Raw genomic sequence first — 23,972 nt, 5'->3', positions numbered from 1 at the left:
ATGTGATGAATAAATACTTTGTATTGAGAACATTCTTTTACATTAAGAGTGATCAACACTAGGATTTATTAAAAGTATGAAGATGACATCAGTGTATTTTAATTTAAAAAAACTTATAGGTGCAGTCTGAAATACAAATAATGCTTAGATAATGTATTTATTTGTCATTGATTTTCCCTTATTCAGAGAACAGTACAATTACTTTGTGGCGCTAATAGATGTCTTACATATACATTTTTTTTTCTTTACATAGTTTTTTTCAAGAGTATATTAAGGTGGGTTTTACATTCTATACAATTTATATTAAAAGTTTAAAACTGAAAGGATTACAATAAGCTTAAAGTTATAACAAAATATTGGAATCACAAAAATGTCAGTTTGACTGTTTATACTTTTTTTTTTTTAAAGGTAGAGCGACTGATACATACCGACACACATACAGGCAATAAAGAGACTGATCGTGTTCCAGGCCAACTATATAGGATTGAATCAACCACTGGTTGCGCACCACGTAATCTGCTGCGCAGTTGGGCATCAGTGTTAAACACCAACCTAAGCATGGTGAGACCTCGGAGGTGTCTTCAATGTTGTCAGCCAGAAACACCACTTTTAGTGTGACAGACCACAGCTCACACAAAAAGCATTTGGTGATTGCCTGATGCTCTTCCCATCGACAGTCTCGACCTCACTCCTCGTCCTGTTCTTTGTTTTGCTTCTTAGGCACCTAAAAATGAATGTGGTCACAGAAAACATTCAAATTTACTTAAAAGATGACCCCCATAGAAGCTCTAAAGAAACAACGATTGTTTGTTTACCTTTGATGGCCCTGCATTCCTTCTTCCCCCATTATTTTCTCTTAAGGGTGGTCTGGTGGATAGAGGCAAAATATTTAATTTCATTTGGAAGCATTATAATTAGGGACGTGCATCTCTCCTTTCATGAACGATTCGACACCTATCTAGATGCATTGGCTCCAATATGATCCAGGAACGATACTTTTTAGTTTGAAATGATTCGGTGCAATTCGGTTTGATTACAGGTGGATCTGTCTGAGATTACTTCCCTAAACTCAAATCAAATTTTATTTGTCACATACACATGGTTAGCAGATGTTAATGCGAGTGTAGCGAAATGCTTGTGCTTCTAGTTCCGACAACGCAGTAATAACCAACAAGTAATCTAACTAACAATTCCAAAACTACTGTCTTATACACAGTGTAAGGGGATAAAGAATATGTACATAAAGATATATGAATGAGTGATGGTACAGAGCAGCATAGGCAAGATACAGTAGATGGTATTGAGTACAGTATATACATATGAGATGAGTATGTAAACAAAGTGGCATAGTTAAATTGGCTAGTGATACATGTATTACATAAAGATGCAATAGATGATATAGAGTACAGTATATACATATACATATGAGATGAATAATGTAGGGTATGTAAACATTATATTAGGTAGCATTGTTTAAAGTGGCTAGTGATATATTTTACATAATTTCCCATCAATTCCCATTATTAAAGTGGCTGGAGTTGAGTCAGTGTGTTGGCAGCAGCCACTCAATGTTAGTGGTGGCTGTTTAACAGTCTGATGGCCCTCAGTGTGTGTAGGCACCTGAGCCGAGCCAATGGGCAAGCCTGAGCATCTACAACCCCACAATCAGATTAGGGGTGGGGTAAATGTATGCTTTTGGTCCGGTCCCCCCCCCCCCACACTTTTTATCTGAGATCCCCATCACCACTGATTAACTTGTCATTTTTAACAGATTGAAAATGCTGAGCTACTATGTCAATGTCTATGTCTATGTCAATATTTATATTTAGAAATTAGCATGGCATTTAGCCATTTAACAATGTAGTTTGGGATTTTACCCCCCTTTTGAAAGCGAATGGTTTAGACCATTTTTATCACTTCAACCAATGAATGCGAAATGATTGCTGTCCTTAATGAAATTACCATGTTCAGGTAAAAATGACCAAATACACTAACTGTTTAAAGCAAATCTACCAAAATGATTTATGGTGAACCTGAACAATCTAAATAAAATCTGAATGATTTAAAACCCCAATCATCAATTGGATGTGCGCTGCATCCACTCTGGTAGGCTACACAACTCCGGTAAAACAACTTTCTACTGTGCATTCGGTAACAATGACCCAGCAAACTACATAGGTTGTAACTAATAAAGCCTATCATTTGACATTGTGAAAGCCATTGTACAAGCATCTGAATGCTGAAGTGTCAGATATTAGAACAGGGGATAGGTCTACCTCTCGTTTGCGCGAGCAGCTGTGTCTCCTGCACAATGCACACAGTTGTTATCTGACAGTCATATGCAGAACATGCATGAAAGTTCGATAGGCTACTGAACTGAAGGCGGCATCAATTCAGTCACAACAGATAAGAGGTATTTGGTAAATAGGCAATTTGGTAAATAGGCGATTTGTAACGTTTGAGTGCACTCATATATTAAACATTTGAACCAGGGAGCGATGTGTATTGGTGAATCGTTATATCCTTTAATTATCATTCCTATATTATACTAAAGAAAACGCTTAACACTAATTCTGTAACACAAAACATAATCCAGATATTAGGTTTCCAAACCATTTTAAATTACGTTTTTGTACCAAATTTGTTAAAATTACATTATGGAAGGTATGTCATTGTTCTTACCCCACAGCTGCTGCAGAGGTGGATTTGTGGCCTTCACTGAAAAGTGAGTGGCCTCCATCTGCCTCTCTGCCATGCTGGAGTCTGTTCTTCACCTGGGGATCACAGTTTGAGATCTTCCCTGTAATGGGCAGCCCACTGTGGTCTCTCTGCCATTCGTTTGGGCTTCGCACCAGGGGCTTCTCTCTGTCCAGCCCACTCAAGGAGTCCACTTTAGATGCAAGCGAGTACACACACACACAAAATTAATCAGTCTCTCTGAATTTGATGTACAAATTATACATAGCAGCATACCACCCTGCATCCCACTGATGCCTTGTCTGAAGCGAAGCAGAGTTGGTCCCGAGATGGGAGACAAGATGCTGCTGGATGTGGTGTTGGAGGGCCAGTAGGAGGCACTCTTTCCTATGGTCTAAAAAAATATATCCCAATACACTATGGCAGTAATTGGTACATTACCCTGTGTAGGGTGCAGTCTTTTGGATGGGATGTTAAACAGGTGTCCTGACTCTCTGTGGTCACTAAAGATCCCATTGCATTTATAGTAAGAGAAGGGGTGTTAACCCCGGTGTCCTGGCTAAATTCCCAATCTGGCTCTCATACCATCATAGCCACCTTACCATCCCCAGCTTCCAGTTGGCTTATTCATCTCCCCCCTTTCCCCTGCAACTATGCCCCATGTCATTGCTGTAAATGAGAATGTGTTTTCAATCAACCTACCTTGTAAAATAACATTTTAATAAAATAAAACATAGGTGGATAGATGTCACCCAAGCAACATTGACTTTGTTAAAAATGATTGAGCATTGGTGAACATGGGGTTGTGTCTTACATTGGTGCTTGAGTCTCCTCTGCACCTCAGGGGAGTTCTGTCCACAGCTCTCTTTTGGAGGAAGAGATGGTTTCTGAAAGGACACTTTGCTGACCTTATCCACTGAGTGAACAGAGCAGGGTCGGAGGTCACACTTATCCTGTAAAAAAAAAAAAGTGTCATGCTCTACTCGATTACTAGGAAATTACTATGGAGCAACATGTTAGTGCAATAATACTTGAGTAATTACCATGTTAATACACAGGTATAGGAGCAAAGTTACCAGATCTTCTACCCGTCAAAAGGACTTTTCTCCCTCATTTGTATTGTGACTAAGGACTTTTCAAAATGATTGGCATACACTCTTTGATTATGATCTTCAGTTCTTACAGTACTACATCTTGCAGAGAAAATAACATAGGCCTACCTGGTGGTGAAAGACAACGGCCTCCGCCAGGGCCACGCCACAGAACTCACAGGGAATAACCACGTCCCCCTCTAGTGGACTGGCAGGTGAACTGTAGGAGAGCGGGGAGACTGAAAGGGGCAAGGTGGGGAAGCTAGGGGTGTCAGGTGGTATGTGCAGAAGACCAACAGCACCCCTAGCAATCCTGTCATCATAGCGTGGAGATGGAGGACGCTTGCTGAAAGATGCAAAGGCTGAGGCTGGACTACAGCCAGTCTGAAAGACAAAAACAGCCATGAGGGGAAAAATGTATTTCTGCTCACCAGATAGATCAGGTGGCTAGGTACCTACCCTCAGGTAATTACCACATGATCCACACTATGAAATCAGCCCTCAGGTAGAAAATTACTAACAGTTCTAAACATTTACATATTGTGGCATTCCACCATAACTATCAACGTTCCATAATTGTGCATTTAAGGTGCGGGGGTGGGATACCAAGTAAAATTGAGTGATATTACGATAGTATCGTCTATCGACGATGATTGACAGGCATCGTCGATGGTGACGACATTGTGATGTGACGAACGATGGTTTATCCTATTTGAACTTGACTGGCAAGGGCAGCACACAAGTGACATTCTGAGTAATCTGCCTAGTCCCATTTCAATAAATAGCACATGTTATATAGGCCTACAGAACAGAGGAATATAGGCTAGACAGGGAGGCGCAAAATGTCCAGTCAGAAAATAGTCTCTCTCTCTCGGGTGCATGGGCCTTATAGCTGAAACCGAGAACTTGTTTTAGAACAGACACAATCCATTTGAATTCAATCACTTTTTGTCAGAATAACTTGATTTTAAAACTTCGCATACGTTTACCCATAGAAAGAGTGGTCATAAAGGGACGTTCTGGACCTGAATGCCAAAACATTCATGAGATAAAGGTACATGGATGTCTCATGGTATGGTATGTAAAATAAGTCAACTTTGAGCACCTTTATTTCCTGAATGTTTTGGCATTCAAGCTCAAAAGGTCCTTTTCTGAGGACTTCTACAATGGGAAAATATGTATGAAAGGTTTTGTTCAAATCAAAAGGGGGTGCTGTCAAAAAGTGATTGAATTCAAGTGGATTTACCCTTGTGCCTAACTGTTTTTAAAAAAGTAGGCTATATTCCCTTGTCTCTCCATTTGATTTTAATATGACTTTGGGCTTTCATTGTTTTGTGCATGCATGCTTTCTCTACCGATCAAACAATGAATGAATATAACAGATATCCATCGCAAAAAGTTGTATTAATAGCCTAAAAACGTAAGGCAGTCAGGGGACTAATAATGAGAGGAAAAGCAATATCAATGGCCTATAGAAAAATGAAATGATACGTTTTATCAAGTTTAAGCTTATTAAGACAGGAATTGTCCGTGCAGTGCAGAAAAATCCCACCAAGCGAGGTTGAAAAATCAAATGGCCAATAACCTATCATCCTATTAGGAGTATTAAATTCATGAACAGTAGCCTATTTCCCAAATATTCTAATAGCTTAAGGTTGCCGCTTTCAAAAAGAAGTTGAATGGCTTAGGCTACTCTCAATCACAGCTTTATGCCCATTAAAGGAGAAGTTTACCCAAAATCCAGAAACTCCCAAGTGATTCCATACATTGAAACTAGTTCAGTGGAGTTTGCTCTCTCCCCCACTCTCCCTATCTTTTAGGATCCTTTGGTTTTCTGTCCCCATAATTCCAGATTGGATATCTCGTTCATATCCATCGTTGATGAAGTGCTGGATACACACATACACAGCAATGCAAGGTTGGTCGTACAATTATTTACTTTTACTATTTCGAATGGCTAATAACCATCTTCTGCATCTCTCTGAATCTTTATCAGAGAAGTGATATTTGGTGCCTTCTTCCTTTGATTTCCAGTATAAAGTACAGCTAGGGACCGAATAACAGCTCTCTTTCTACCATCTTTTCCCCCACTTTTCAGCTCTCTCCAGAGATGTCCGATCGGGTTCAAGTCCAGGCTCTGGCTGGGCCACTCAAGGACATTCAGAGACTTGTCCCAAAGCCACTCCTATGTTGTCTTGGCTGTGTGCTCAGGGTAGTTGTCCTATGGGAAGGTGAACCTTAGACCCAGTCTGAGGTCTTCAGTGCTCTGGAGCAGGTATTCATCAAGGATCTCTGTACTTTGCTACCTTCAACTTTGCCTTGATCCTGCCACTGAAAAACATCCCCACAGCATGATGCTACCAACACCATGCTACCAACACCATGCTACCAACACCATGCTTCACGTCCTCCAGACGTGACGCTTGGCATTCAGGCCGAAGAGTTTAATCTTGGTTTCCTCAGACCAGAGAATCTTGTTGCTCATGGTCTGAGTGTCCTGTAGGTGCCTTTTGGCAAACCCCAAACAGGCTGTCACATGCCTTTTACTAAGGTCTGATTGGTGGAGTGCTGCAGAGATGGGAGAAACTTAAAGAAGGACAACCATCTACACAGATGAAGTTTTGGCTCTGACATCAGCTATCAACTGTGGGACCTTATATGGACTGGTGTGCGTCTTTCCAAATCATGTCCAATCAATTGAATTTACCACAGGTGGACTCCAATCAAGTTGTAGAAACATCTCATGGATGATCAATGGAAACAGCTCAATTTTGAGTTTCACAGTAAAGGGACTGTATTTGGTATTTTTAATACATTTGCAAAAATATCTAAAAACTTGTCTTTAGTTTGTTATTAAGGGGTATTGTGTATAGATTGATTAATATTTTTTATCCATATTAGAATAAGGCTGTGACGTAACAAAATGTGGAAAAAGTGAAGGGGTCTGAATACTTTCCGAATGCACGGTATAGTCCTCATAATGAAAACACCTACTTGGATAACATCGTATGTCATTTTAATCAAATCACATCCATGACTATTCACATGTACATATTAATTTACCATGGTTGAAGATTAAATATTGCAATTGTTGATTGTATCATCTTCAGAAATCAGTGATTCAGACAGCTTTCTGGGAACATTAACACATTTCTGTGAATAATCTTTATATATCTGGCACACATGGTTGTGTATTCTACATCACTATGATGAGAAATTAAGGCTTGTCCTTGTTCTCTTGCTCAGTTGTGCACCGGGGCCTCCCACTCTTTCTATTCTGGTTAAAGCCAGTTTGCGCTGTTCTGTGAAGGGAGTGGTACACTGTTGTACAAGATCTTCAGTTTCTTGGCAATTTCTCACATGGAATAGCCTTAATTTCTCAGAACAAGAATAGACTGACGGGTTTCAGAAGAAAGTTATTTGTTTCTGGCCATTTTGAGCCTGTAATCGAACCCACAGATGCTGATGCTCCAGATACTCAACTAGTCTTAAGAAGGCCAGTTTCATTGCTTCTTCAATCAGCACAAGTTTTCAGCTGTGCTAACATAATTGCAAAAGGGTTTTCTAATGATCAATTAGCCTTTTTAAATTATAAACTTGGATTAGCTAACACAACGTGCCATTGGAACACAGGAGTGATGGTTGCTGATAATGGGCCTCTGCACGCCTATATAGATATTCCATTCAAAATCAGTTGTTTCCAGCTACAATAGTAATTTACAACATTAACAATGTCTACACTGTATTTCTGATCAATTTGATGTTATTTTAAATAGACAAAAAAAAAAATCTTTAAAAAAACAAGGACATTTCTGTGACCCCAAACTTTTGAACGGTAGTGTATTTATATAATTTCCACTTGTCAAACAAAGTTTAAAATGTATCATGGTTTGCTTTTTAAAGCCATGTATAACAGGTAATTATGATATTAATCAAAGTTCTCAAAAATGTGCCTGATGAATCTAAGCTTTACAATGATATGACTAAAGTGTATAAGTGAGCAATAGCTTGTTGTATACTGACTGTTTGTCATAGGGTAAAATCCCTATGGAGAAAAAACGCATCTGATGGAGTGATGAAAGAAAGAGTGATAGCACAAAAGAGCTACTATTGCTGCACTGCTATCACACATTGTCCACCTCTAGAGACATAGACCTTCAAAAGAAATCCCTGAGACATCGTCGGCCCAAGTCAGCCCGACTGACGCCCTGGCTCATGGACTATAACCTAACTCACTAAGGTAAGACCGCCTGTGCATTATCAGTTGACTATCACTTTGCTCCATCATGTGCATGAGACAGACACACACGCTCCACCAGAAAGGGATATTAGAAAACATTTGCCTGCACTTCACCTCTGCCAAGGCTTTCAACAACATTATCTTTCTTCCTGATTCATCCAGTTGTAGCATGTGATTCCACGCTATAGCATTACTGTGGTTTCAGCTGTTTTTATTTTTGTAGAATGTATTTTTGGGGGGCAAAAGCGGATGCCTAGTCAGTTGCACAACAATGCATTCAACTGAAATGTGTTTTCCCCATTTAACACAACCCCTCAATCAAAAGGGAGAAATACCATCGTACATCACGTTTTATAAGTACATAATCACAATAGGACAAAGGTTGACATCGCCCAATCCTAATACCAAGTGAAAGACAAAATGAACGGCGACCAAGTATGAACTGTTATCAGGAGGGAAAACTAGGAAATTGGACCAGAGGGAGTGAACAAAAGAAAAACAACATCCACAGGAAGGAAATAAGGGGGGGGGGGGGGCTGAGTTTATAACTAACTGATGCAGCCTATAAAGGACATTTATTCCCAGGTCTCGTCAGACTCAGCCGCCATTGAGTTAGCCTGACTTGTAGGCTAAGAGTCAAAAGATCCTTCTAACCTGGTGTAAAATGAGGTCCACTTCAGGAAACAGATCCTCACAGAACTCACAGGGCAACATGGTGTCTACATAGGAGAAAAAGAGCAAAGGAATAATGGGTACAGTAGAAAACACAAGATTTATTCAGAAGAGGGGTGGAAACGTCAAAATGTAAAAGGCAGAGGAGGGCAACATACTGTAACAGAAAATAATTCTCACATGAAAACAAACTGGGACAATAAGTTATTTTGAATAGTATCTCACCTGTCTGGTCAAGGTCTGTATTGGTGCCTGTGGTGATATGTTGGTAGTTGTTTGGGGCAGATATGGGAGAGATGAGGGAGCCAGTGTTGGACATCCTTCCAAGTTTGTGGTCCCAGACATCAGTCCACAAGGCCCCCTCTCCTCCCCCTAGATCCCCAGTGTCCCCATCACTCTGCAGGCTGAGGGCCAGCAGGTAGTCCAGGTTGGCAGAGTCCTCTCCCAGTGATTGGCCTGCAGGCCATGCCAATGATGCCATGCTGTAATTGTTGTTGGCCATCACTGATGATTCCTGTTCCAGCACTGGGGAGGTGAAACCACAAGTGAGATATGTTTTTACAAAGCACACAAAAAAAATATTCCAATTAAACAATGTTCTACTTTAATATAGGCCAGGGAAGTTTGTCAATACCAGAATATAAATTATAATATATGTTTTTGGGAAAATGCAAAGGGACAAGAAAAGCTTGAACACTTTGTATGAGCCATTGGCTGACGTACAGTGGCTGAAGTCTGTATTCCTCGGGGCAATGTCCCCCCTTCCTCCCAAGCCCACTTGCCCCCGGGTGCTGTTGTGCACCCTGGCCTCCAGGGGCCGTGGTAGGGCCCTGCGGTCAGATGCACTGGCGTTGTTGTTCTTGTGGCCTCCTCCCTCCTTGGCCCTCAACAGGTTACGGATGGAGTAGGCTTCAAACCAGGCTCCTGGGGACTGGGGTTCTGCTGGGCTGTGACTTGCCCGGCTGTTGTTCCTCTCTTGAGGAGGCGTGAGGCTACCACACCAGGTTGGGTGGACAGCCTGCTCCCTCAACATTACATTGCACATGCAGAATGGACAGGGCTCTGTGCGCGTACCACAATAATCCTCATGCTCCTTAGACTGACTGAAAACCAGCTCCAGGTCACAGTACTGACATGGCACCATCCGCTGATTGCAGTCAGAGCTCTGAAAAAGAGAGGTCAGATAAAAGCCATGTCTCAGTTGAATTTGCAATACATGACCATCACGTCAGGTAGATGAGGTCTCCATCCTGATACAAGTTTCACATACCTGGTGGGATTCGATATGGCTTTTCTCAACCTTTAAACCACACTTACATTTCACCTGAAATTTAAAGAAAAAGTTTGAAGCCTCCTTTGCAACAACTGTACAGCAACTTAGGGATGTCTCCCTAGCTTTGAATATGCTAACTTATGACTAGCCTAACCACCTCCCGCCCTCTCCATGTTTAGCACTGTACCTGCATATGCTCCTGCTCCTTGTGCTGCTTAAGATCTGAACGGGGCACTGGCTCTTGGCACACCTCACACAGAGCAATATTCCGGCAACAGTGAATCTCATGAGTAGTGAAATTAGCCTCTGGAATGTCATGCTGACTAGAGAGTGGGAGAGAAAGAAAGAATGAGAGGGAAAGAGCCCTAATGTGCATTTATCCACACTGTCCCTCAACTTCCCTGAATATTCACACTTACCAATTGGCACAGAACGTTGTGCTTTCATCTGCCATGGCTTGCATTGAAATAAGAGGGAAAGAAAAATAGGTTGAAATTGTCAATAGGCATTTGAAAAACTCTGGCGGCAAACAATCCCCCGAAAACCTATGTGGCATCAAATATCGCCTTTTATAACAAGTTTACTACAAAATGTACAGATAACGTTACAATGACCCACAACCCACAATATTGCTAGCTAGCAATCTGTCCAAACTAAATAGTAACGTTAGCTAGCTAGAAAACGTTCCCATTTAGCTAGTATCGTCATTTGGCTGACAATGACAACGCGAACATTGAACGTAGCTAGCTATTGTTTCAGTTCGATGCTGGTAGTTTCGATTTACCAGATTGTACCGGTATCTATAAATGAGAAAGTCACATAGCTACCTGTGCTGAGTTCAGTCCCTTGTTTGTTTACTGTACTTGGCTAACGTAACTTTAGTTATCTCTAGACGGTAGCTAAATATGGAGGGCGGCTTTAAATCCCCGTTTTGAATAGCTAAATGTCAGCGTAAACTTCTGGGGTGACAATAAAACTATTTTGCTGCTAACTTTGTATGATTTTGACCCTAGCTAGCTACTTTCCAAGCTAGTTTATGCAAGCCATTTTTAGGTGGCTAGCTAGCGAAGTGAGAGCGTTTCTTGAAAGTACTAGTGACGCACAACTCTGATTCGCTAGTCATCGAAAGACAGTTGACCAATGAGATCACCCGAGTGGAATTTTCTCATTTGATCATTGGCACGTCCATATCCTAAATCCTTATTTATCTAACCTTCCTTAACCCATGTAAATGTAAACTTCAATGGGGTAACTTCCGAATAGTAGATGCGATCTTACATCAAGCAAAGTTATTATCAAGAAAAGTGTAATTTAGTTTCCCTACTCTTTTTTGATCCTTTGAGCAACCAATTAATTGTTGTGAGGCTCTCATACACATTTAAAATACTTTCAAAACAGACACATGCAATCTCCACAAATTCCTTTTAATGTTTATCAAACTATTGTGCCATCAATACTGTAATTTCAGACACATTATTTTCTCTTTCCTAAGGCACAGTTTTGTTCACATAATGTACTGTAAATTATCTTATTTACAGCAGAGTATTGGACTCACAGTTGTAACATTCATTTCCCACAAATTAGGCTACCTCCAAAAGGTCTATAACCATCTAAATATATATAAAAAGTCTAACCCTTTTTGAATTCTTTACTCAAAGTTACAATTCATTTTACAGCAATAAAAAAAAATGATTAAATGTAACTCTATGGCATTGGATATATGGGAGAAAAAGGTAGAGAAAATGAAGTAAATCTGTAAAATAAATCATATGAGATCAAAATAAAAACCAAAAGTAGGCATCTTTCCCCCCCCCCCAAAATTAAGAAAACTACACCTGATACATTCCAGAAACATATGGAGTGTGTATGGTCTTATTATTCCCAACAGCTCATTACCTATGGGGACTAACTCCACATTCAAAATTACAATGTTGAATGCAATAAAATCGTTAAGTACACATACCGGCGGTATATTAGGTCACTTTATCCAGACAGATCAAACATATGAGCACATATTAGGAAAGATGATGAATATTACAAACATGCTGGGGTTTTGAAAAGACATGCCAATCTCACAACTGCTTAATGTTGACTAGTAGACCATATTTCTACAAGGATGTATTTTCCAAACTGGGGGCCAAAAGAGAGATAAGCAGTGTAACATGTATTTACATTGCCTAAGATTCCATTTTGGTGATCAAAATTGCATTTGTGTCAAGGTGGCACAACAAACAGCCCTGCTGCTTTAGCCCTGTGTGCCAAGATTGAACATATATAATGACTTGGGTGAATTAACATGTCACACTCAGATAAGACAAATAACAGAAAATATCAACCAAAAAAAAGTATATCCTGTACATTGACCCTTGTCATGTATCGGTGCAAGCGCTATTGCTATTATTGCATTTTGCATACATGACTAAAGTAAAATTATGTTTAATAAACAATAAAACAATGCGACTTGATACTGATATTAAAATTAAGTACCAGCATGTAGGACAAAGATATCCAAGGAATTTGACACAGTTAAAACATCAGAGGCACATGTGTGCTGTTTGAGTGAAATGACAGAATGAGTCAAATCTAAATATTCACATTATACTACATTTCATTTTTGACATTTCATATACATTTTCAAATGTATCCTCTGATACTTTGATTGCGTTCTCTTAAAATACCATATATTATAATGTCTAAGTAGTCAAGTAAAGCATACAAATATGATCACTGATTGTTTATGAACTATGGAGGATGATCTATTTCACAAGTATATCAAGTGTCACAGCAAATATTTATTGATCAATATTCCCTGGCTTTTGCAACTTCTTTCACCCTAAGAGAAAAAAAAATCTACAAATCTAAAACCGTGTCAGACACAGATCCAAAAAACTGTATCGAAGTACATTATTGACCAAAACTTCCAACTGAAAACATGAGTTCAAATGTTTTTTTAAAAAGCATGTAAAACTGTTTTAGAATATAGATATACTTTAAACTGACCCAAATCTTTTAGGAAAGAAATGCTGGAGTCCATTTCAACTCTTTAAACACCTTGGTCCACAGTACAGGTCAGTAGGTCCCAATTATATAACTTGTTTACCAAAATTACAAAATACACCTTTTACATACTACACTCTGGTATCTTACCTTAAAGACTAGATAGAGCTCACTCTAACAATACAAGCTCTAAAACAAAGCGGACAGACAACTAGAGAGCAAGAAACTGGAACAGAACAACAAAAACATACAGGTAATGAATGGAGGGAGAAAGAAAAAGGCACAAAGTGAAAGAGTGGACAATTATTGAAACCCAGAGAGGTGGTAGGCACAGAGAGAGCGAGATAGAGAGAGGAGAGGGGAGGAAGAAGAGAGGAAGGAGTTTATCTGTCCTTGGAGCCCAGCTTCTCAATGAGGTCCTGCAGGGGGGCCAGCTCACGACGATCAATGAGGTTGAACTCCTAAACAGACACACAACCAAGGTAAAAACCATATGTGACCGTGATAGGACATAAAATCAAGGTTCCTGCTATATTTACACAGGATAGTAACAATTACACCTGTTAACTGAATAATAATTGCACAATGCATCAATGGGAATATAATACTATTTACTACATCCATGGAAGCATGAAAAACCCCTGTGATAGAATCATGACAATAATTTCTAAACACCAATAAAAGAGAATATTTTATATTTCGAATGTATTAGCAGTGTCACCTGGACAAAGAAGATGAAGTGTTTGAAGGAGGTATTGAGGTGGGCCTCCTCCTGCAGCTGCATCACAGAGTCAAAATGCTGGTGGTAGATGTGGGCATAGACTCTGAACAGGCGCTTCAAAATGGTCTTGGCCACAGACATGAAGTTCTTAGGAAAGGGCACTCCTGGGGAGACAGAGCAGGGGAGTTATATCATCGTCTCAAAGCCAAAAGGTCTAGGCTAAGGTTGTGAAGGTTTAAAATTAATCCGCACAAATGTGAATTTTCAACTAACCTATCTTGGAGGGGAAGAGTGTCTCATCATCCAGCTGATCCTGCACCCAGGTCATCAGGTAGTCTATGTACTTGGGAGCAGAGCACTTGATGGGCTTTTTGATGTTGGTGCCATCAGCCCAGTGGTATTCATACCTTGAGGGAGGTGAGATGGAATTTTAATGACATGCAATTCTGAATCTCTCTGTTTTTGGCACAATTCAACATCACTGATTGTTGGACAATGTCACACATGGCTTAATACTAGACCTGCTAAAGCAGTCATTTGGACTGCTCATGAATGAAACAAAAATATGACTCTGCCATTTAAGTAAACCCCCCCTTTATAACACATGGTCGTTGTTAGAATCTTAATATCAAAAACAGAACCCGGAGTAATAACCAGATTGAGGAGGGCATGTAATTTTTTGCAATGGTTTCCTCCCTGTTGCCCTTCTTTTCCTGACAGTAGGGCCTGCTGCTCCCCTCCTTCTGAAGACAGTTGAAGAAAGTATTGTGCTCAGTTGATAATCACCCCGATAATTTATTCAAAACTAAACCTTAACTATACCAAAACTAATTTCACACATAACAGATGAAAGTTAAGTACGATGGGTGAGTTGATGAACAAGGGGAAGTGAACATGCATAGTTATGTAATCCCTAATTGTGAATCAAGAACAGGGTGGGCCATTCTATTGTGTTGATCCATTATAATTTCTAATCTCAAAATGGTATGTACCTTAAATCAGCCCACCAAATCCAAGCAGTCTTCTCAGTCTACTCTGGTCTACTTGGAGTACACAGTGAGAGCGTGAGGAATTTACAATGGCAAGAATCCCAAGACGAATGGATGCACATGCTGTGTTAGCGTCGCTACTAAATCTGAATGAAAATGACTCAGATGGCAGGGAAGAAATTAATCATGACATCTCCGATGATTATTCTTCTTCTGAGCCTCAACCTGAACCTACACCACCAAAGCCTAAGCGCAAAAAAGCCAGAATGGTACTCATTGAGTAGGTGCCCGCGCCACCACCAAATGAAAACGGTGAAACGGGAGAGAGGAAGGGACAGCACCGTTTGGATAGAACAAGCCGGTGACAATGCTACGGGCCGATTGGGAGCACAAAATGTATCTGTATCTCAAAATCATTGTAATGTGGTTAATCTTAAAAACCTAAGTGAAAATAATCAAAATCTAAAAGACAAAATTCAACCAGAGTGCGCCCTTTGATCATGGGAAAAGGCAGCACTTGAATCATTCCCACGATGAGTGGCTAGGCACGCTATGCTATGAAACCACACACTATTGCAGAGACTTTGATGTTATGGGCCACAATTGATATGGTGAAAACAATGTGTGGCAAGACAGGCACAGAAACTCACATCAATACCTTTGTCAGATAAGACTGTTAGAGAATTTATGCCCTGACTGAACGACTCAAAAACTGCCCAGCTTTTGCTCTCTAAATTGACGTCAGCTGTGAGGGCCGAGACGGCCATTCATTGATTTTTGTTCCCTATACATGTCGGATGACTGTATTCACGAGGATATGTTGTTCTGGCTCACAATTCCCAAGCATGAAACGACATAGGGGATGTTCAGTGTTCTGCGTGGCTATATTGATGAAAAACAGATTTCATACGGGATCAAAATGGTAGTCTTTTGCACAGATGGGGCTCCATCTATGGCAGGCAGGCCTCCCGATTAGAGACCAAAAATAGAGGAGGGGAAGGAGCTGAGGAAGTGCCAAAACTAGATACCACTAAACTAACAACAGTACTTAAGTGGATTCAGTTGACAGAGGAATCAGTATTCAGAAAGCACATCAGAGAAGGACAGCTGATCTAGGATCAGTATCTCCTTTTATATCATAACGAATAAGTTTACATGATTAGATCAGCACTCCTCTGAGATGCTTTGTGAATACGGTCCTCCTCCAGAAACAATTTATTTTGTACTGCACTTACATTGTAAAAACATGAAGTGAAACCAACACACTGAACCAAAGGTTAAAACTAGGGACCAAAATAAAACATGTCTATGTGGGGATAGTCTGCGCTGGGCTGACCATAGCAGTAGCTTATGGATAAATAAACATATTAAAGTGTAACATTTTCATCACCCTTTTCAGGCAATTTCAGAGAATACTAGAATTGAAATAGACAGCACATGCATCAAATGTCTGTATGTTACCCAGATGAAGGTTCTTTAGCTGAAACATTGGTCAAATAAATCCACAGCAAAGATAGATGAGCGTGCAGCTTCCTTTTCCATTTGAATTGTCTGTCTGCCTGTATTACCTGGGGCCGGCAGACATCACAGAGCAGCTGGTCTCAGTGCAGAACTCAGTAATGGTGCCGTAGAGCATGTTGATCTGATTAAAGAAGTCCACAGCTGAAACAGAGAGAAGACCAAAGGCCCATATTATTTCATGTAAAAGTACAACTGAACAGGCAACTAAATGCCCAATGACAAAGTACTTGAAATGAAAGAGGCAATTACCACAGACTGAACAGTCAGACTCAAATCTCATCTCAGGCCACGTATATAGACACTGTGCTACAGCCTATAGGCCATGAAGTCTGTGTCATTTCAATCTCCCGTGCTCTCCTCCCTCAATCACCCCTTTCACTCACTATTAACAGCAATCCACTCATTGAGATCTTCCCCCTCTGGCAGCATCACAGCCTGTCTCAAGTTCCCACTCCCCAGTGTTGCCTCCGCATGCTTCAACAACTCATACTGGTGGGAGCCCTCTGGGATGTTCTTCTTCGGCTTGAAGGTTTTAGAGGAACGACTGCCACTGGATGAAGGGATGAGGGGGGAGATAGAGTAATATCAACAGTGATATTCTAAGTTGTGGCTACTGTGATGAACAGATGGTAGCTATGTGCTCACTACTCAAGATATGAAATCATACTGTGTGAACCTTCCTGTTTAACACTTTCCTCTGATTAGCTGACTGTAACAAAACAGGAAGGCACCCAGGCTATCTATAATTGCTTGCCACTGACTTGTTTACTAGTTAGCTACATGGTAAAAAAATACACACATATACATATATATATATATATATATATATATATATATATATATATATATATATATATATATATATTTTATTAGTTCCCCTGATGTGACACACATAGCTAGCTAGATAACAATTTTGTTGTTATTTAGCTAATGTTCTCAACCCAGCTAGGAACGTTACGTCAGTGGCTAGTCAGTCACAAGCTAGCTACCGTTAACTAAAATGATCAATAGTTTCAACAAATATTTTGATAATCTATGGTTACAGCATTTCTAGCTAGTCTTAGTCTGAATCGTAAATTATGCAAATATAGCTAACAGCATAGCTGGCTAATTAGCGAACTAGCTACGAGCACAACCCAACAAAGCTAACGCGTTAACTAGCTAGCAAACGTTACTTACAATAGGAAGCTCATCGTTGAAAACTCCGTGTGCAGACCAACGAATATCGTAGATATAAGCAAAACTGTCGTTTCCAAGGTTTCACTGCTTTTTGGTGAAAATATAGTGTTTCTAGATTCCACTGCCCTGGTGAAAATTCTCCGAAGTTTGCAAACCTCTTACTTGTCAGTGTGTTGTCGTCGTGCAAGATGTACGGAAAAGAAAGAAAATTTTACGTAACTACGTAGATAGCGCAACATTTTCTCTCGCGAGAATCTTCCTCGGCATGTTGACGCCAGAGCCGTAAACAGACAACTGCCAAAATAATGGAAGCACTTGAGTCAATTATAGATATAAAGTGTATTGAAAGCAAATGCTTCCACACGGGTGTGGTTCCTAAGTTAATGTATATATATATATATATATATATATATATATATATATATATATATATATTTTAAATGTATAAAAATACTGGACAGGCCATTATTTTGGCTACCACTGCTATACCCCCATAGGATGACAATGAACCCATCCACAGAGAAAGAGTGGTCACAGAATGTATTGATGAGCATGAAAATGATTTAAACCATATGCCATGGCATCTCATTCACCAGATCTCAACCCAATTGAAGACTTATGGGCAGGGCCAGTCCTATCCTTTGCGGACCCTAAGCGAGACTTGATTGTGGGCCGCCCCACATCATGCGCAAAACATTTTAGTGGTCCCCCTCTTGACAGCTGAGAGAACATTTACAGTTTTAAAGTTAATTTCATGCAATTCTACTAATTTCACAATGGGGCGGAGAGAAGTTTAGCAATTTTATAACTAATTTCATGCAAATCTGCTCATTTTGCGTGCAACGCCAGGGTTGTGGGTTCGATTACCACGGGGGACCAGTACAGGTGCAGGTCCTGTGTGGCTGAGTTGGTAGAGCATGGCACTTGCAACGCCAACATTGTGGGTTTGATTTCCACCCGGGGCCAGTATGAAAATGTATGTACTTGATAAGAGCATCTGCTAAATGATGTAAATGTAACTCAATATTAGGAAGATGTTCCTAATGTTTGGTATACTTAGTTTATATGGCTCTGGTTGACATGCATGATGTCACCCTCATCTGGACTCAAAACACAAATAAATTCTGTAGTCTAATCAATTTTATTCACCAAGTACATTTACATATACTCAGAGTTTTACTTGGTGATGTGGTGCTGCTGGTGATGTGTTGCTGCTAGTGATATACAAGATTTACAGACAGAAGTTCATTATATACAAATAGGGAGAGTGAACATAGAGCTATAAAATAATGAGTAGTGGATATACAGTACATATATACAGTGGATATACAGTGAATGTACAAATGTACAATATCAGTATAAATATATCTAAATGCAGACAGATGCAATGAGATGAACAGAGTGCACAACTGCAGTATAGTGCAGTTATTTTGTGTACAGGTCAGAGAAGGCTTGATGATGTTTGCAGCATAGAGTGCATAGTTCTTTAGGCTCTATTGGCCAGATGGCTGGTTGGTCAGGGACACAGCACAGGGAAAGAAACTATTCAGTTAGCGGGTGTTTTTTTGGTCATGATTGACCTGAATCCCTTGTCAGAGGAGAGTTCTTGGAAAGGGCTGTGACCAGGGTGGGAGACAATGATCTTTCCTGCACACTTCCTTGCCCTGGAGTTGTGCAGTGCCTCGATGGAGGGCAGGTGGCAGCCGATGACCCTCTCTGCAGACTGGACAATGCGTTGCAATTTGCCCTTGGAGTGGGCCGCAAGTAATACATCCGCTGGTGTGCCTTCTTGGTGACCGCTGTGATGTTGTCCTCTCACTTTGAGGTTGTGGGAGATGATGGTCCCCAGGAATTTGAATGATTCAGCTGTGCTAACAGCTTAGCCTTCTATCTCGAGGGGGGGATTGGTGGGGGGCGTTTCCTGAAGTCAATTACGAATGAAAAAGGCCACCAGCTGGTCAACCTCCCCACGGTACATGGACTCATTGCTGTCAGTGATGAGACCAACCGGGGTGGTGTCATCTGCAAAATAGTTTGACAGATGCATTGTTGGTGTTGAAGTCATTGGTATGAAGTGAGTCGAGGAGAGAGCATGCATCCAGCTTCACGTGTTTTGCTCCCATTGGTCAGAAGTCAGTGATCCACTGACAGATGGAGCTGGACACGCTCAGCTGGGAGAGTTTGTCTTGTAGCATTTCTGGGATGATGGTATTGAACGCACAGCTAAAGTCCACAAACAATATCCTTGCCTTGCATATGTCTTTGGGTTGTCTATGTGTTTGAGGATGTAGTGGAGGCCACTGGCGTAAAGCAGTTTCTACAGACCCCTGCAAGGTCTCGTGCTCTCTCCCAGCTTGGATAGAAAGTTGTTGTGCGTAAAACCAGTCTATTAATGCCAGGGATTGTTTTATTGTGCAGGGTAGCCTACTATCTATAGCTATATACTGTAGCCTACCATATTTAGCTGCTATTTAGGGGCTATTTATAAAAGATAAATGAAGGAAAATGAGAGGCTCAATTAAAGATGTTGCAGAACTGCTTCAATTCAAAGGGCTTTATTAGCATGGGGAACGTGTGTTTACATTGCCAAAAGCAAGTGTAATAGAGAATAAACAAAAGGGAAAATAACAAGGGAAGTAAACAATCAGAAATTAACAGTAAACATTACACTTACAAAAGTCTTAAAATAATATAGACATTTCAAAAGTTATATTATTGGCTATGTACAGTGTTGTAACAATGTGCAAATAGCTGAAGTATGAGAGGGAAAATAAATAAACAGATAAATTTAGGCTGCATTTACAATGATGGTTGTGCTCCACTGGTTGCCCTTTTCTTGTGGCTTCAGGTTACAAATCTTGCTGCTGTGGTGACACAGTGTGGAATTTCACCTAATAGATATGGGAGTTCATCAAGATTGGATTTGTTTTTAAATCCTTTGTGGGTCTGTGTAATCTGAGGGAAATATGTGTCTCTAATATGGTCATAAATTTGTCAGGAAGTTAGGAAGTGCAGCTCGGTTTCCACCTCATTTTGTGGGCAGTGGGCCCATAGCCTTCATTCCCCTGAGAGCCAGGTCTGCCTATGACGACCTTTCTCAGTAGCAAAGCTATGCTCACTGAGTCTGTACGTAGTCAAAGCTTTACTTAATTTTGGGTTTGTCACCACAGTGGTCAGGTATTCTGTTACTGTGTACTCTATGTTTAGGGCCAAATATAATTACAGTTTGTTCTGTTTTTTGTTGATTCTTTTCAATGTGTCAAGTAATTATCTTTTTGATTTCTTATAATTTGGTGGTCTAATTGTGTTGCTGTCCTGTGGCTCTGTGGGGTTTGTTTGTGTTTGTGAAGAGAGCCCCCGTACCAGCTGGCTGAGGGGACTCTTCTCCAGATCCATCTCTCTGTAGGTGAGGGCTTTGTTATGGAAGGTTTGAGAATCGCTTATTTTTAGGTGCTTGTAGAATTTAATTGCTCTTTTCTGGATTTTGATCATTAATAGGAATTGTTCTAATTCTGCTCTGCATGCATTATTTGGTGTTTTACATTGTACACAGAGGATTCTTTTGCAGAATTCTGCTTGCAGTCTCAATTTGGTGTTTGTTCCATTTTGTGAATTATTGGTTGCTGAGTGGACCCCAGACCTCACAACCATAGAGGGCAATGGGTTCTATAACTGATTAAAGTATTTTTTGCCAGATGTCTAGGTAGAATTGTTATTTTTTTGGAACACCATTATTTTTGTTTTACTGAGATTAACTGTCAGGACCCACAGAATCTGACAGAATCTGTGCAGAATATCTAGGTGCCACTGTAGGCCCTCCTTGGTTTGAGACAGAAGCACCAGATCATCTACACACAGTAAACTATGTCAACGTCACCGGTCTTCTAGCCATCGCCGCTCCACTTCTCGGGGTCCCCAGTTCACTTCTATGGTCTGGAGGGCGTTCATGGAACGTCTGGGGGTCTTGATCAGTGAACCAGGATGTGGGTAGGTTTCTGCAGTCTTATTGTCAGGACCGGCTGGGGGAGTGGGTGGCATTCGTGCCCTAGGCCTATGGCTTAGAACTCGCTCCGCCACTCCTCCACTAACCTCTCGCCGTTCCAGTGTGTACTGGGGAACCAGCCGGTTCTGGCACCTTGGCATCAGAGTCAGACCAAGGCTCAAGGCGGTGGACGACTGGTTCAGGCATGCGGAGGAGACCTGGGACACCGCTCATGTTCACCTCCAGCGGGCCTTGCTGTACCAGAAGGCCAGCGCAGACTGTCACCGCAGTGAGGTCCCGGTATTCGCAACGGGGGACTGGGTCTGGCTCTCGACCCGAAACCTGCCCCTCCGCCAGCCCTGCCGGAAGCTGGGGCCGCAGTTTGTGGGGACATTTAAAGTCCTGAGGAGACTGAACGAGGTTAGTTACCGGTTACAGCTCCCCCCGATTACCATATTAACCCTTCGTTCCATGTCTTAGGCCGGTGGTGGCTGGCCCGCTCCAGGAGTCTGAGGTGCGGGAGGTTCCTCCGCCCCCTTTGGACATCGAGAGGGCCCGACGTACTCCGTTTGCTCCATACTGGATTCTAGGCGTCGGGCGAGGGGTCTTCAGTACCTCGTGGACTGGGAGGGGTACGGTCCGGAGGAGAGATGCTAGATCCCGGTGTAGGATGTTTTGGACCCTTCTATGCTGCGGGAGTTCCACCGTCTTCGTCTGGATCGCCCTGCAGGTGTCGGCGAGCTGCTGGAGCCGCGCGTCAAGGGGGAGGTACTGTCACGACTTCCACCGAAGTCGGTCCCTCTCCTTGTTCGGGCGGCGTTCGGCTTTCGACATCACCGGTCTTCTAGCCATCGCTGCTCCACCTCTTTCATTTTCCATTTGTTTGATCTTGTTTTCCCACACACCTGGTTCACATTCCCTCATCAGACTAAACATATATTACCCTCTGTTTCCCCCATGTTTGTGTGTGGAATTGTTCTTTGTGTAGGGTGTTACGCTACAGGCTGGCTTGCGCTAGGTTTGTTTGTTTTGTTTAATCCGGTTTATGTTACCCTGGTCGTGCTTTGAGCTGCCTTGCCCATACCTTTGGGCCAGGGTGTATATTAAAGTTCTCCTGTTATCACCCATCTCTGCTCTCCTGCGCCTGACTTCCCGGCAACCAGTCACTCACCCCGTTACAGATACGTAGAAGACTAGCAGATTAACTTTCAGTATACTCAGTTGAACTGTTACCGATAATAGTTGCTCTCTAGTGGGTAGAGGACATACAACCTGTTAGAATTATCGTATGCTCAGATTCTCTGTCTGTAAGGAATAGTTTATAATCTGGTCAATCTAATAGGAGTGACCTCCTATTGGAGGTAGTAATGTTATTATGAAACATTTAGAGAACAGGTGCATTAGTGAGATCCTGCTGGGTCCCAGCACATTCGGGTGTGGAAGGGAATGAAACTGTAGACCAGTTAGCCAAAAGAGCTTTGAAATTAGATATAATTGATATTAACGTTCCACTGGGTAGAGGTGAGGCCAAATGTAAGATCAAAGACAGAGAGTTCTTCTTTTTTAGGTAGGAGGATTTAGAAATGTTGTAAACCATGATTGACCACACACTCCAGCACAGCAGGTGGCGGCATGCACCTTTAACGTTGGTTTACGGACCGTCATCATATCATAGAAGAAGAACCCTTGAGCCTAGACAAGTGTCTAGGGACAAGGGTTATTTTCTGGACAGGACCCACAACACTTCAGGTGTGTGGTGGACCTACAACATGACACTTGAGGCATTGGTTGAATGTTTAATTCCATTGCTATACACACACATATTTGCACAGGTAAGATGGACACACCCATGGCACCTATCAGGCTGATCAGACAGGTCTGGGTAGCTGGAGTCTTGCTGTCTATTTAAAGGGAAAAAAGGATTCTGCCAGTCCGTGGTGAGTAATCACAGTTCGGATGTACACAAGTTATTTTCGGTCATAAGAGACGGTAGCAGCAACATTATGTACAAAATAAGTTTAAAAAATAAGTTATAAACAACACAAAGAAAGAAACAAAAAACACAATTGGTTAGGAATACGTAAAACATCAGCCTTGTTCTCTGGTTCCATCTTAACGAGTCCGACGAGCCCAATGTGAATGATATACTGCTTTCCCGGGAACAGGCCCAGATCCCTGTCCTTTGCATGAAGAGAATGCGGAGAAAAAGGGGCCAGAGTGCAGGCTGCCTTCTGAGAATGCATAGGCGATTGAATAAACCCCGACCTTTCATTCTGCTAGCAAACGTGCAATCTTTGGAAAATAAAATCGATGACCTACGCGGAATATTAAACTAGCAACGGGACATTCAAAACTGTAATATCTTAAGCATCATGGAGTTCGTGGCTGAACGACAACATTATCAACATACAGCTGGCTGGCTATACGCTGTATCGGCAGGATAGAACAGCGCAGTCTGGTAAGACAAGCGGTGGCGGACTATGTATTTTTGTAAATAAGAGCTGGTGCACGATATCTAAGGAGGTCTCAAGGTTTCGCCAGAGGTAGAGTATCTCATGATAAGCTGTAGACCACACTATCTACCTAGAGAGTTTTAATCTGTATTTTTCG

The 23,972-nt window shown here is 41.4% G+C and overlaps 2 protein-coding genes across 2 annotated transcripts; both read right to left on the bottom strand.

Annotated features, from left to right (window-relative positions):
- Nucleotides 1–138: 138 nt before the first annotated feature.
- LOC110525704 (TRAF-type zinc finger domain-containing protein 1) lies at nucleotides 139–11,094 on the bottom strand. The gene is made up of 12 exons (XM_090237574.1): nucleotides 10,801–11,094; nucleotides 10,393–10,429; nucleotides 10,161–10,296; nucleotides 9,971–10,024; nucleotides 9,424–9,865; nucleotides 8,926–9,225; nucleotides 8,683–8,747; nucleotides 3,918–4,172; nucleotides 3,512–3,650; nucleotides 2,683–2,890; nucleotides 816–867; nucleotides 139–724 (listed from the first exon to the last, which is right to left on the bottom strand). The coding sequence occupies exons 2-12, from the start codon at nucleotides 10,425–10,427 to the stop codon at nucleotides 686–688; spliced, it is 1,725 nt and encodes a 574-aa protein (XP_090093700.1). The 5' UTR covers nucleotides 10,428–10,429; nucleotides 10,801–11,094; the 3' UTR covers nucleotides 139–685.
- A 284-nt stretch (nucleotides 11,095–11,378) lies between these two features.
- LOC110525705 (MOB kinase activator 1A) lies at nucleotides 11,379–17,614 on the bottom strand. The gene is made up of 6 exons (XM_021606078.3): nucleotides 17,381–17,614; nucleotides 16,585–16,751; nucleotides 16,249–16,342; nucleotides 13,965–14,098; nucleotides 13,692–13,855; nucleotides 11,379–13,431 (listed from the first exon to the last, which is right to left on the bottom strand). Exons 1-6 carry the CDS (start codon nucleotides 17,392–17,394, stop codon nucleotides 13,354–13,356), a joined length of 651 nt encoding a protein of 216 aa, XP_021461753.1. The 5' UTR covers nucleotides 17,395–17,614; the 3' UTR covers nucleotides 11,379–13,353.
- Between the last annotated feature and the right edge of the window lie 6,358 nt (nucleotides 17,615–23,972).

The sequence above is a fragment of the Oncorhynchus mykiss genome, chromosome 6 (assembly GCF_057628025.1).
Source record: "Oncorhynchus mykiss isolate SJ-2025 chromosome 6, ASM5762802v1, whole genome shotgun sequence".
NCBI classification, from domain to species: Eukaryota; Metazoa; Chordata; class Actinopteri; order Salmoniformes; family Salmonidae; genus Oncorhynchus; species Oncorhynchus mykiss.
The sequence above is the reverse complement of the archived record's forward strand: the minus strand, read 5'-3'. Positions and strand labels throughout refer to the sequence as shown.